This window comes from Onthophagus taurus, unplaced genomic scaffold, assembly GCF_036711975.1.
Source record: "Onthophagus taurus isolate NC unplaced genomic scaffold, IU_Otau_3.0 ScKx7SY_15, whole genome shotgun sequence".
Taxonomy (NCBI): Eukaryota; Metazoa; Arthropoda; class Insecta; order Coleoptera; family Scarabaeidae; genus Onthophagus; species Onthophagus taurus.
The window spans coordinates 3,776,976-3,790,731 of record NW_027248940.1 but is presented as its reverse complement, the minus strand read 5'-3'; the positions used below and the strand labels follow the sequence as shown (position 1 = coordinate 3,790,731).

At 35.2% G+C, this 13,756-nt stretch overlaps 3 protein-coding genes across 3 annotated transcripts; all 3 read right to left on the bottom strand.

The window, feature by feature from the left end:
- Window positions 1-265: 265 nt before the first annotated feature.
- On the bottom strand, window positions 266-1,021 carry LOC139432457 (cubilin-like). The gene is made up of 3 exons (XM_071200999.1): window positions 930-1,021; window positions 608-878; window positions 266-555 (listed from the first exon to the last, which is right to left on the bottom strand). Exons 1-3 carry the CDS (start codon window positions 1,007-1,009, stop codon window positions 277-279), a joined length of 630 nt encoding a protein of 209 aa, XP_071057100.1. The 5' UTR covers window positions 1,010-1,021; the 3' UTR covers window positions 266-276.
- A 2,332-nt stretch (window positions 1,022-3,353) lies between these two features.
- On the bottom strand, window positions 3,354-3,701 carry LOC139432416 (histone H3.v1-like). Its single transcript, XM_071200939.1, has one exon. It carries the CDS (start codon window positions 3,699-3,701, stop codon window positions 3,354-3,356), a length of 348 nt encoding a protein of 115 aa, XP_071057040.1.
- LOC139432460 (uncharacterized) lies at window positions 3,610-6,719 on the bottom strand. The gene is made up of 2 exons (XM_071201001.1): window positions 4,633-6,719; window positions 3,610-4,573 (listed from the first exon to the last, which is right to left on the bottom strand). The coding sequence occupies exons 1-2, from the start codon at window positions 6,025-6,027 to the stop codon at window positions 4,259-4,261; spliced, it is 1,710 nt and encodes a 569-aa protein (XP_071057102.1). The 5' UTR covers window positions 6,028-6,719; the 3' UTR covers window positions 3,610-4,258.
- Between the last annotated feature and the right edge of the window lie 7,037 nt (window positions 6,720-13,756).

Below are 13,756 nucleotides of genomic sequence, written 5' to 3'. Positions count from 1 at the left end.
AAATAGCTTTTAATTTTGATTGTATTTGTTTGTATTTTATGATTTTTTATAATCCTTATAGACTCCTGATGATGGCTTAAGCCGAAACCGGTAGAGTCAACAATAAATAATATATTGGAGTATTAAATACAGTTTTATTTTTCAAACATAAAACACCAATATGGATGAAACCCCCTTTACATGTTACTTTATAACCCCAAAAATTATCATTTCTTAAATCCTAACCGTTTTGGAGAAATCAATTTTTTTATAACACCTCCTCAAATCAATTAATACTCACGCATAACTCCCAGGCTTATTAATACAAGTCGCACCATTTTGACATCCCAAATCCGTCCCTGCAAAGTTTGTGCATTCGTTTACGTCAGTTTGGCAACTTGTACCCTCCCATTCCGGTGGACAAACGCACATAAAGTTGTCAAATAAATCCTGGCAAGTTCCCCCATTTTGACATGGATTACTATTGCATTCATTTGCGATTAAAAGAATATTTAGTTTGCGAATTCGTCTTCTTAAAGCATTCAACCGCCTGTTCACTCTTTGAATTGCAGGTTTCTAACAGTACAAACTGTATGATTAAATAAACAATCATTCTTAAATTGCTTACCTTGACTGCAACTAAAGTTAGATTTTGCAAACCGCTCTCTAAGAATGTTACTTGATCGTATATGTTTGATTTAACACCTTCTGGAGAATCGGGGATGTAAATTTCACCCTTATTTTGGATAAACGACGTTAAATTTGATGCTAATTTTGCAACGTGGGCCAAATCTTGCCCGTTGACGTGAATTCCGCCGGTTCCGGAAGTTATTAAAGAAATGTTTTTGTCTTTTTCAACTGTGAAGAGTAAGTGGCCATCCTTTACCCGAATTCTTGGCCTATAAACGAATAATTATAAATTTTAATTAAGTAGGAAATTTAAACATTACCAATCGATTGCAGCGCTTAACGATAAAAGCGATAACAATGTGGATAGTGCCAAAATAAAATGAAATGAATTCAAATTCATGTTAGCTCTTGATAGTCATAATCACGACTAAAATTTTTGCAAGGATCGCTTACAATTTTTGGAAATATGGGCGTCGGGCGTGAAGTATAAAGTTTCAGCAAATGGCACACAAACAAAACGTTGTGGAAAAGATGCAATGATATTCAAAAAAATCGCCAAGGACTTGTTTGTGGGAATAATGATACAATTCTTATACCAAATTAATGCTGAATTCTTCTTCTTTAAGATAGCATTTAGCTCGTTGCTTTAATTAGCGATTAATTGCACACAAATAAATTTAAACGCAACCCTACAAATTTGTGTTAAACATAGACAACTGTCAAAGTAAATATTCAAAAAATCACCCTAGACGTATTTATTAATATTAAGAAATAATTCTTGCGCCAAATTGAAGCCCAAGTCTTGTCCTTTTAGGAAATATAAAAGTTATTGTTTTGGTACCAAAGAGATTTTGTGAAAGGAAATGAAATTAAAGTTGCGTTTTTGAAATTGAATCTTTAAAGAGAATAATTTTTGAAAAATCGTCGAGGTCGCATTTAATAATAATAATTAATAATAATTATAGACTTTATTAGAATGGCATTTCACAAAATAACAATATAAATGTAACTGGTTGGCAAAGGCGAAGTTAACACTTTCGCGATCGATCACGTAATTTTACGTTGTTGTTCGCAGTGGGACAGGAAGGTTTTCAGGTTTCATATCACACACTTTGACCGTTTGTACTTGATAGCGGTTTTACTATTGCAACTAGCATCTAGTTCTTACAAGGAGAATAAGCATGACTATGTATATCTTAAACTTAACTAAAATCGATGTTGCCAACTGTTTTTTGCGTTCGTGCAACCTTGGTTGCCTAACGTGTATTTTTATTTAATTTATTTACAACATCCGCCCGTAAATAGAAATACAATAATTGAAGGAGAGAAAAAAAGAATTAACATTGATTGTTTTTATATGAAACAGATTTCATGAATTGTTCTTTAAAATATTCGAATTTGACTCTTTCGAGCGGTTTGGTGAATATGTCACTTATGTTATTTTCGGTATTACAGAATTTCAGAGTGATGTTCTTTTCGTTTACAATGTCTTTTACATAATGAAATCTAACATCTATATGTTTGCTTCGCTTGCTTATTACGCCGCTTTTTGCTAAACTTATTGCGCTTCTGTTGTCCATGTGTAGTGTTGTCTCCAATTCTGTTCCCGTTATCTCTTCCAACAACCCTTTTAGGTACATTGTTTCCTTGCAGCATTCGGCTGCCGCTATGTACTCCGCCTCTGTTGTGGACAGTACAACTATTGGCTGTTTTCTTGCGCTCCAGCTGATAGGTCCTCCATTGAGCATTATAATGTAGCCAGAAGTGCTTTTACGTGTTTCTGAACAGTTTGCGTAGTCCGCATCACTGTATGCACTCAGTTTTAGGTTTTTTAAGTCCGTGTTTATTTTATATTTAATTCCGTCGGTTTTGTTAGTGTTTAGATATTTAAAAATTCTCTTTACGTTATTTACGTCGCTGTTTGTTACGTCACTTACGTATCTGCTTACGAAATTTACCGCGAAACTGATGCGTCTGATCGCGTCTTATTCGCTAGATAGAGTAAGCTGCCGATAGCTTCTTGATAAGGATAGCTTTTGACTTTAGTTTTATCACTTCTTTTGAAATCACTTTGGTTTAGCGGTATATATGTCTGTTTTGATTCACTCATTTTAAATTTATTTAATATTTTTTCTATTAGTCCAGTTTGATGTAGATTTATTTCATCGTTCACCACTTTTAAATTTACACCGAGAAAACTGTTGGGATTTTCCCATGATTTTGTTATGAAGTTTTCGTTTAATTTTTTTATGAGGTTTTTTATTTGTTTTTTATTTTTTCCGTCCGCGTTCTTGAATATGCATTGTTCTGATTTCAATTGTTCTAGTCCCATCTTATTCAGTGTTTTCGTGAATGTTGCGTTCCATTTCATTGGTGCCTGTCTGAGCCCGTACAGAGCTTTTTTAAGTTTACATACTTTCCCTTCACTTTCTTCGTAGCCTTGTGGTATTCTCATGTAGATTTCTTCATCCAATGTTCCATAAAGAAAAGCTGTCTTTATGTCGAATTTCGTTATGTGGCTTGATTGAGCTGCTGCTAGTGCTAGTAATGTTCTAGTGGCACTTGAGCTTATTACAGGGCTAAATACTTCGTCTATTAGGTCGTTTAGCTCTTGTTCGAAACCTCTCACTACCAATCTAGCCTTGTATGTTCCGTCCTCTTTTATTTTAAACGTCCATCTGTTTGTTAGTATTTTTTGATCGTCTTTTATTTCCTTTTCGTCTACTAGTTCCTTCTTATATTTATTATTCGTTATTTCCTTCTTCGTAATTTAGATACGCGTAATCTCTTAGTTTTGTTGGTGGGCGTCTTGATCTTTGTGGTCTTCCGTTTGTTTTCTCTTCTTCTTCCTTGGGCTCCTCTGCCTCCGTTTCAGTGGTTTCAACGTTTTCGTTATTATTTTCTTCCTCTTCTCTGATCTTTTCTTCCTCCTTTGTGTTAATTTTGTCTTCATCCTTCTCTTCATCTGATGTGTCCTCTATTAGGATTTTTACTTTTTTATTCTCGAAGATTGCGTCTCTCGATATTATTATCTTTCGTTTTCCTTCGTCAAAGAATCTGAGTCCGTTATTTGAGTATCCCACGAATACCATTCTCTGGCTTCTCTCGTCCAGTTTCTTTAGGTGTCCTAGTGTTTTTACGTGTGCGTGTGTTCCAAAGATTTGTAAATGTTTTATGTTGGGTTTTAACCCGTTCCATAACTCAAATGGCGTTTTTCCTGTCGTTGTTGTAAGTGTTCTATTCAGTAGGTATGCGCTAACTCGAACGGCTTCGCCCCAAAAATTCTTTTCTAGTTTTGAGTCGTAAATTAATGCTCTAGCCTTCTCCATAATAGTTCTGTTTAGTCGTTCGGCCTTCCCATTTAATTGTGGAGGTATATCGTCTGTGAAGTTCTAATACCTTGTAACCCTAAAAGCATTTTTTTTCAGTAGACATAAAAGACGTTTTATATTAAACTGGGAAAGTATTTGTTTGTTTGTTTTGAAACTGTCAGTTACACAAGGGCTTAGATACAAACATATGATTTTTAATTTTTTAGTAAATATTGTATATTAAAATTTGCAGTGGCTTACGAGTGATTAGCTTTAGATTTTTGTCAAATTTGTGGGTTAGGATATATTATATTATTTTTACAGAAATAAAACACTATTTAGGAAAAACTACTTTTATTACGAATCAATAAATTCTCTAAAAAATTGTACTCTGAATCATGTTTTAAGCTGTCATAAAAACTATGACAGTCAGTAGGTATTACTGACTTTAACAGCTGCAAATGTTGCCATTTTTGAAATTTTATTTTTCGTTTCTCTTTATACATTTGTGGCCATTCTACCATTTGAGAAACAGGTTTTTGTCGTTGTGGAAGTTCTCGCCATTCATCATCAAAATCCAATTTGTAATAAATGTTTCCATTCGGCAAATATTGAAGAGCTCTAATATCGGTGACCACAGGATCATTTGTGACCTTAAAGAGAAAATGATAGGCAGTTATAAAGAATGTTTCATAGTATTACTAATTTTTACCTTTCCAGGTCTAATAGATGCATATCTTTGATATTTCTTGATTGAGTAATCTTTAAAATTAAAATATTGCACTTCATATGGAAAGGGCTTCATTCTTGCTTCCTTTGTTATTCGTAGATAATCACTAGGTAAATGAATGTCTCGTCCTTTTAATTTCCTTTCGATGCAGCTGTGAACTGAGTCGTATTCCATTTGTGTGTGTCCAACTTCGAGAAATTTTTGAATAATTTCTATGTTATTATTTACAGAATAGTTTAATAATGCATTTGCTATAATATTATTTCTATTTTGGTAAGTACATCCATCACTGTAAATTATAATTGGTCCAGATTCATTCTGACAGTCTGTTGTTAGGTATTCCATAATGCAAGAAGCAAAAGTCGATGCAGTTATATCTGCTTCAGTTTCACTAAACCAAAAACACTTTGCCTCATGCGTTACTACATTATAAACTGTAAAATTGTGGCAACACAGTTTTAACTTAAAAAATATTGTGCTGGCTTGGACATACGGACACACTTTTACAGCTTGTAAATCCATTGTTAAAACCCGACCTTTTTTGTTCATTTTTGCATCTTCCTTATCTCTCTTTTTTTCTTCACGAGCCCTTTCTTTTTTCCGTCTGTGTGTACTCCATTCTTTGTCTGATAATTGACCAACATCATGTTTTGTGCACAAATCACATTTATCCTTTTTAATGGGGTGAATTGACAAGTTCATAGAATAAAACATTTTGCTAAAAATTGTTCTCGACAGGGTTACTTTGTTTTCTTCTTTGCACTTAATTTCGTATAACTTAAATAATTGATTTAGGCTCCGGATTACCGTTTCTAAATACAATTTACTTGAATTTGAACGTCCATAATGTGAAGGCAACTTTGGTAAACAATCAAAAAATTCTTTTAGTAACCTCTTATCTTCCACCTTGTCCTGTCGAGTGGTTCGTTTGTTTGATTTGTAGGTCAAATCGAAGCTAGAAGTCATACCGTAACATCCCTTTTGGACCCAATCATGAACGGAATATTCACCTATAGCAAGTGTTTGAAGAAACATTTGTTTACAAACTTGCACTTTGTTCATATTTATTGTGAGAAAATATTTTAAGGAATATTTTCGCCTACTCTCAAAGCTTTTAGTATACGTTCTTTTTGTGACAGTTTTTTCTATGTGATTGATTACAAACACTTTTCGTTGATCCCAATTCATTTCACTCCAGAATTTAGTAAATATGGCATTGCGCTGAACGTCATTAATTTCTGAACAATTCCTAGATTTTACTCTAAGGCACTGTTTTGATTTGCAAGAAGAACCCATTTTTCTTGCTTCTTTTGGGACATTCTGTTTTACTTTACCTTCTTTAGTTCTGCTGTACCCCATGTACGCTTTTCCTTCCATTCAGGTTGGTCCCATTTATCAGGTTGAGCAGTAATACTTCTTTTCCTTCCTTCCGTTATATTGCCATGATTGATATCATTTTCTGTTAATGTCTCATCCTGTTTTGTTTTTTCATCTTTTTCGACATTATTTCCTTGCTCTTCGTCGATATCTGATGTACCATTTTCCTTTTTAGGTTCGTAGTCATCGTCATTAAAATCATTGTTAACACATTCTTCGTCTTTTCGTGCATCTAGCTCCAACATTTGAACATCTCTTAAATCCTCAATTATAATATTTTCAACAGGTTGCAGATGGCTTATATCCTTCAGCTCCTCTAGCTTCAAATTCGTAATTACATTCAAATTAATTAAAACGCAAACAATGTTAGCAAATAGTAGTAATGCAAAATAAATAAGTGCAAATATTTTTTGTTAAATATAATAGACTTCGTTATTATACATAATAATTTAATATACTTACCGTAACTATTTCCATCACTCAGTAAATTTATAGATATCAAGTACTAGTTTAAACACACTTTTGACACAGAAATCCACACCAATATCAATTATTTTAATAAAACAATAACATTAGTTATAGCGGACACAGCCTACTACAACATTACTTTATTTTAACAATGCCTACTTTTTAATTATTTTTAAATCAAATTACCAAAATTGTTTCTGTAAACAATATTTATTCATTTTTTATTGATTCAATTAAAAAAAAAAATAAAAAACAATGTATTTTTAAATAAATACCTTGTATACCACAGTTTGACTTATACCAAATGTTGCTTAAGAGGTATTCAAATTTTCATTGTGGTGTACGAGGTATTATTGTTTTCTTGTTGAGGTGCATTTGGGATACGTGATGAAAGAAATCCCTTTTATCTAAGTAAATGTGTATTTGTGGATTACTAGGTGTTACTAGTACTATGTATAATTCTGTAGATTTCATAAAAATATAATAACACAATTTTGGATTTTTTGTGGGTTACAAGTCATTAGAATTTCACAGACGATATGGTATCGTAAAGTCGATCGTTGTGCCTCTCTTTTTGCACCATATGAATGTTATTATTTGCGTACTCTTTGCCGTTATCGCATCTTATTGTTTTCACTTTTCTCTCGAACTTCGTTTCACTCCTTTTTACGAATTCTTTTAAGATTTCCGTAACTTCATCTTTTGTTTTAATCGGATGTACCTCAGCATAGTGTGTGTAGTCGTCTAAGAAAGTAACAAAATATTTCATCTCGTCCCAGCTTGCTGGTTCTAATGGTCCGCAAACGTCTGTATGTATGATTTCTAGTGGTTTTGTTGCTCTTGTTCTTTCTTCTCCGAATGATCTTCTGCATAACTTTGATTTTGCACATATTTCGCAGATTACGTTTTTCATTTCAAGTAGTGCTTTATTGTTTATTTTGCATCCTTCCGTAGTATGTGGTATTTTCTTCATTACCTCGTAGCTTGGATGCCCCAGTTTTCTATGTAGATTCATGGTTTCTTCCTGTTCTGTTATCATTGCGTGTTTTGTGTTTTTATTTTCTCCCAGAGTTACTACGTAGAGTCCGTTTTGATTTTTATTACCTGTCAGTATCCTTTTCCCGTTTTTATGGATTTCCACGTCTTCGTTTTTAAATACTACTTCACCTCCATTTTTTGTTATTTTCGCTACTGATAACAAGTTTTTTTCCAGTTCGGGTATGTATACAACATCCTTTCAGTGACAATTCTTTGTATCAACCTCTCCTACGGCTTCTGCTTTAATTGTTTGGTTCCTTTTCGCTATTCCTATATTCTCATCTACTTTCTCTGTTTTTATGAGTATTTCTTTATTGTTAGTCATATGTGCCGAGGCGCCAGAATCCAGAACCCATTCATGTGCATTGTCTTTTTTATTTCCGGTAGCTAGGAAACTTACTTTACCTTCTGTTTGTTTTTTGTTCCTGAAGAAAGATTGCTTTTCAGTGTGATTTTCCTTCTTGCAAATGTTACATCCTGTTTTTTCTTTGCAGTTTCTTGCGAAGTGGCCTATTTTACCACATTTGAAACACGTTTTGTCTCCGGTTGGATTCTCGTTTGATTACTTTTGTTGATTTCGATAGTCTTTACTTTTTTGTTCGCCTTTAAACGCTACATGTTCAGTCGTGTTTTCTTTTTTCATTCTCATTTCCTCGGTTAAGAGTCTTCCGGTTAGCTTTTCAACTGTTTTTTCATTTTCCGTAGTCGATTCCCATGCGCTTCGAAAATATTTGTACTCGTCAGGTAGAACTGATAACAATTTTGTCATTTTCATCTCATCGGTTACTTCTTGTTTTAAACTTCTCAGTTTGTGAACTATGTTTTCTATTTGAGCTATGTTCGATCCCATGTCTAGCTCTTTTTTGAATTGAAATTGATAGAATTCTTGCAACAACCTGTATTTGAGGTCTTGTGTATTTCGTTGGTATGTCGCGGATAATCTTTCTACCATTTCGTGTGATGTTTTGCAATTTAATAGGTATATCACCGGTTGCTTTTCAATCGTTGTGATTATTATTTTTTGGGCCAGTGCATCTTTTTGTTCCCATTCGACTTCTGCCTTTTCTTCATCGGGACGTTTTGTTTTTCCATTTACAATGTCGAATAAACCTTTAGCTTTAAAAAAGATGTGCACTTGGAAGCTCCATAAATCGTAATTTTCAGCCCCTTTTAGCGTTTCTATATTACTGAACTCGTTTGTTTGTGTCAATTTTATTTTTTTAATTTTTACTTTTTTTTTTAAGTTATTATTATTAACTCGCGTTTATTATTCGTTTTTTATTTTAATCGAGAGAGTGTCTTACCGTCCGTTTTGTTTTATTTTTATAACCGTCCTTTTCTTTCGAAACGCGTGGTATAATGGCTGCCGTTTACCGCGTCGATGTTTCTGGAACTTTTTCCGGTGACTCCTTCTTTTTTCTTATTTCTTCCGTTATCCAGAGTGTTGAATATTTGTTAAGTATTATTACAATACGTTATCCTATAGATGTCGCTACTTGTTCGTCCGAAAGCTACAGATTTAAATATTTCTTTATGTTGGTAGCACGAAGGGAACGCTTCACTCTTGTTCTTTGTTCGGTCAATAATAGTTCGTAATAGTTTGTAGTTCAGTAGTATTTTTTCAATATATTTTCTATCAACGGCTCGTTGTTTTAATAAAAACATTACCGCAACTCAACACCGAGCTATTTGCCGTTGTCTGGGCCCATAACCTGTTGTTCGCAGTGGGACAGGAAGGTTTTCAGGTTTTATATCACACACTTTGACCGTTTGTACTTGATAGCGGTTTTACTATTGCAACTAGCATCTAGTTCTTACAAGGAGAATAAGCGTGACTATGTATATCTTAAAGTTAACTAAAATCGAACTGTTTTCTGCGTTCGTGCAACCTTGGTTGCCTAACGTGTATTTTTATTTAATTTATTTACAACATGGAAGAATTTAATTTTTCATCTTTGAACAATCGTAGAGAAGATGCTAGTAGAAAATTTTTATCGAACATCGTCAATTGTACTGTCGACTCACCTTCACTTCTTGCTCGAGTTGGATTCATTATACCCAGACCTGGTATCAGGAATAGCAACACATACCAGGTGCCGATCGCTAGGACCAACGTTCTGATGCTTACCACTTAAACTATATATCCCTTATTAATTTTGTAATTTGTAAAATATCCCTATTGTGACATATTATTATTATTATTATTATTTTTTTCTCTTGTTTTTGTTTTGAATTTATCTGAATTGCTATTAATTTTTGTTTTGTGCGCTTCACATCTCACTTTACCTTTTCTTCTCTTTGTTGTACATTATCCTGTAATTGGGTCTTCCTGTTGGATAATAAAGAGATATATTATTATTATTAGTCTGTTTTCTTTTCTTTTATATTATTGTAGTGGACACTTTTTTGGGAATTTTTCCTGTACGTGTTCCGAATATGAATAAATAAATAAATAAGTATTATACGTATTAAAAATCGTAAAATACGTAAAAAATCGATAATGTGTCCTTCGAGAATAATACCGAATTGTTGGAGACTAGAATTTTTTTAAGTAGGTCTTTCAATTATTAAGTAGTTACCTATGTATAATCTCACACAATGAATTAATTGCAATAAATTACATTTTTTTTAAATAATTTGTTGTAATAATTTGTGATCTGATGGTTTTCTATGTTTTATTGAAAAAACTTTAATTAATTTTAAACCATTTTATTTATAAGTAAGTTAACAAATATCGATAAGTTCTTAACGATAGTCTACGATTGACTGTCTATAGAGAACTAATTGTAGTTGACAGGAAACGAGTAGTTCACTGACACTTGTGTCGTCAGCATATTGCAATTCAATATGATGTTTTCGACTTTTCAGTGAACTGCACGTTTTCAATATTATGCAAAAATAAAATAATAAAAATTCCTTAAAACTGAACTAAATTAAACTATTAACTATATCCATTACAAGCAAACTTGCGTTTTCGGGATTTGCATATATATACTATCTCCTATATCGCTGACTCCCTATCTAAGCAATGAGTGGCTAGCGTTTCCATCAAAAGCAGACGGAATGATATATGTTTTGTCTTTGTCGTGCCCCCATGTCGCGAAGGCGCTTTATTATTATTATTATTGCTGCCGGGCTGAGGAGGGCGGCCCTTCTCGTTACCGCGACCTATAAGATCTATTGTAACTTTAGCCCTCCAAAGGTTTAGGGCAAATGTAGGTCCTTAATGAACCTTAGTATTGTCCTGAGGTCTTGAACCTTTATGTCGGTAGGTAACAGGGGAGTTTTACCGAAGACGTTGTGCCTTAGACGTCCTCTGGCGACGCAATTGCACAGTATATGTTCAGCAGTTTCTGACTCGTCGTTACATAGTCGACAAGTTTGATCCTCAGCTTGTCCAATGTGGAAGAGGTGGTATTTTAGGGGCACATAGCCGGTTAGGTAGCCTGAGAGCGTTCTTAGATCCCCTTTGCTGAGGCATAAAACCTCTTTGGTTTTGTTTTGCGACGGAGTTATCATACTCTTCGCTTGTCTGTGACCTGGAAGTTCTTTCCAGCGTAAGGCTATCTTTGAAGCCAGGTTGGGGTCCAATGAAGGGCGTGTTTGCTGCCTCTTTGGCCAGCTTGTCGGCCTTCTCATTGCCCTCAATGTTGCTGTGACCTGGAACCCACCATAGGGTAACATCATTGCCCCTAGCGAGTTCTCTCAGGTTGTTGGTGCACTCTCTGATCAGTGCGGAGCCACACGTGTAGGCCTGAATTGCCTTTAAGGCGGCCCGACTGTCTGTGAAAATGTTTATGGATGCACCTTTTTGTCCCTTCTGTAGGTTCAAAGCGGTGCAGAAGTTTATAGCAAGAACTTCTGCTTGGAAAATTGTTAAGTCCGAGCTGAGGGGCAATTTGATGTGGCTATTTGGTCCACTGATGCCCATGCCTACTCCAGATCTTACTGTCTTTGAAGCATCGGTGTACCAGGCAGGGCTCCTCTTTTTAGTTGAGGCCCTCCTTTCGCCCAATCATCCCTGCTACTAAATATGACCTTATACGGTTGGTTGAAATTGTATTCCGTCGGTATAAGGTCCGTTTTAATTTCAATCAGGTGATTTAGACATGGGTCTTTGAGGATCTCGAGGTGTCCTCTGAGATTACCCTGCATCAACTTGAGTGAAGAAACTGTTTTCGGTGATAAGGCACTTAAGGCTGCCTCCTTTTGTATATATATGTGGAGCGGTGTGAGACCAAGTAGGGCTTCCAAAGCAGCCGTCGGACAGGATCTCATTGCACCCGTTATGTTAAGACATGCTAACCGCTGGATTTGTGCCAGCTGTTGTTGAGCTGTCTTATGTTTTGTTTTTGGCCACCAAACTAATGAGGCGTAGGCGACCATGGGTCTGATTATTGCTACGTAGGCCCAATGAGCCATTCGTGGTTTGAGACCCCAGTTCCTTCCTAGGAGCCTGCGGCAGATCTGGTTTGCCATGATGGCCTTTTTCCTCACCTTATCTAAGTGTGAGTTCCAGTTTAGTTTACTGTCAAGTATTACCCCTAGGTATTTAGTTTCTGTTCTGAGGTTAATAGTTCTGCTTTCAATGGAGGGTGCTTTTATTTGTAGCTTCCTTCTCCGAGTGAAAGGGGCTATTTCGATTTTATTGGGATTGATGCTGAGCCCATTGCTTCTACACCAAGTACTGGTGAGTAGTAGGGCTTTCTGCATTAGCTGAGTTATGATGATTTACCACGGATTGTGATTACCAGGTCATCAGCATACCCTTGTATCTTAAATCCGTTTTTAGTTAGGATGTTCATCAAGTCATCAACTACCAGGCACCATAATAGAGGTGATAGCACTCCCCCTTGGGGACATCCTCTTAGCGCCTTTATAGTCAGCGACTCGCCTCCCAGACTGGCTGTGATCTGCCGACTTTTCAACATGGCTATACACCACTTGATTGTCGACGGATGTATGTCTTTTGTGTTTAAAGCCTTCTCTATGGATTCATATGAGGTATTATCAAACGCACCCTCTATATCTATGAAAGCACAAAGGGCTATCTCTTTGGTTGCAATTGCCTCCTCTAAGGTGCTAGTCAAAGCATGGAGAGCGGTAATTGTTGATTTTGCTTTCTGGTAAGCATGTTGGCTAGGGTGGAGTGGATTTGTGAGAAGCACTCCGTTCCTTAGGTATTGATCGATTACCTTTTCGCGAAGGCGCTTGCGCGAATCGTAAATTTTAAAGAGTTTGAAGTGTTTCGCGCGTATTTTATGCAGCTTTGAAATGCAATTATTGTAGATAATTGACTTTAATTATAAATTATCGTAGATGCTTCAAATAAATTAGAATATATCTACTTTTGTGTGAAATTGTGTTGAATATTGCTTTAAATATCTACTTTATGTAGGTTGTTCATTAAACATTATATTCTTTAAAATTAAATTAATACATATATACATAGTTATTATTAAAAATATGTACCAAAATATAGTTATTAATTTTTAACATAATTTGTGAGTTCACGCCCTTTAATGAAGTTGTTACATTAATTGTAGGCTGAATGTAAAATCTGGGCTAAGTGCCAAATAATTCATTTTCGCGTTAGGTTGTGAAATACGTGCAATGTACCAAATGCAATTCCGTATAAAGTGGGCTATCATTAGTTTGTTGTGGAACTAGTTTTTAAAAAATCCGCTATGATGCGTGGTGTGCTATGAAGCACCAGCTGTTTGGTAAAAAACGGGCTATGTGTCTTGTTACTCTCTGAGTTGTTAGAGGTTATGTTTGGTGATCAGTGCTTGTGATTAGTGTTATTTTGTGGGTTTTATAAATATGGAAACAACTGATTTAACTAAAAAACGTAGGAAAAAAGGTGAAGGGAGGCTAGCACAGTTTAATAAGAATCAGAGATCCTGTGGAAGATTACCTGAAAAACAACCACCAGGCGAAGAGGTAAGTTTGTTAGTTTGCACATATTTGGAAAGTTATCTAAAGCTAGGCCCTTTGTTTGATTTTCAGGTACAATGCCAATGCCGTTATGACTGCAAAAATATCGGGCATGATCAAAAACTCAGTCTGTTCAATAAGTTTTATCAACTGGGAGATAATGTTAAACAAAATTCCTACTTAATGGGGCTGATATCTGTTTTCGGTGTTAAGCGCAGGCGCCATGGTTCATATGTGGATCCCACAGCAAGTAGACGCCAGGCATCTGTCTTTTTTACTATCCCAA

Coding starts and splice junctions, on each gene's coding strand:
- LOC139432457 (XM_071200999.1), bottom strand. CDS start 1,009: ATGAATTTGAATTCATTTCATTTTATTTTGGCACTATCCACATTGTTA. Junction 879..929: donor TTAAGCGCTGCAATCGATTG/GTAATGTTTAAA, acceptor ATTCGTTTATAG/GCCAAGAATTCGGGTAAAGG. Junction 556..607: donor TAACTTTAGTTGCAGTCAAG/GTAAGCAATTTA, acceptor TTGTACTGTTAG/AAACCTGCAATTCAAAGAGT.
- LOC139432416 (XM_071200939.1), bottom strand. CDS start 3,701: ATGGTATTCGTGGGATACTCAAATAACGGACTCAGATTCTTTGACGAA.
- LOC139432460 (XM_071201001.1), bottom strand. CDS start 6,027: ATGGAAGGAAAAGCGTACATGGGGTACAGCAGAACTAAAGAAGGTAAA. Junction 4,574..4,632: donor CATCTATTAGACCTGGAAAG/GTAAAAATTAGT, acceptor TTTCTCTTTAAG/GTCACAAATGATCCTGTGGT.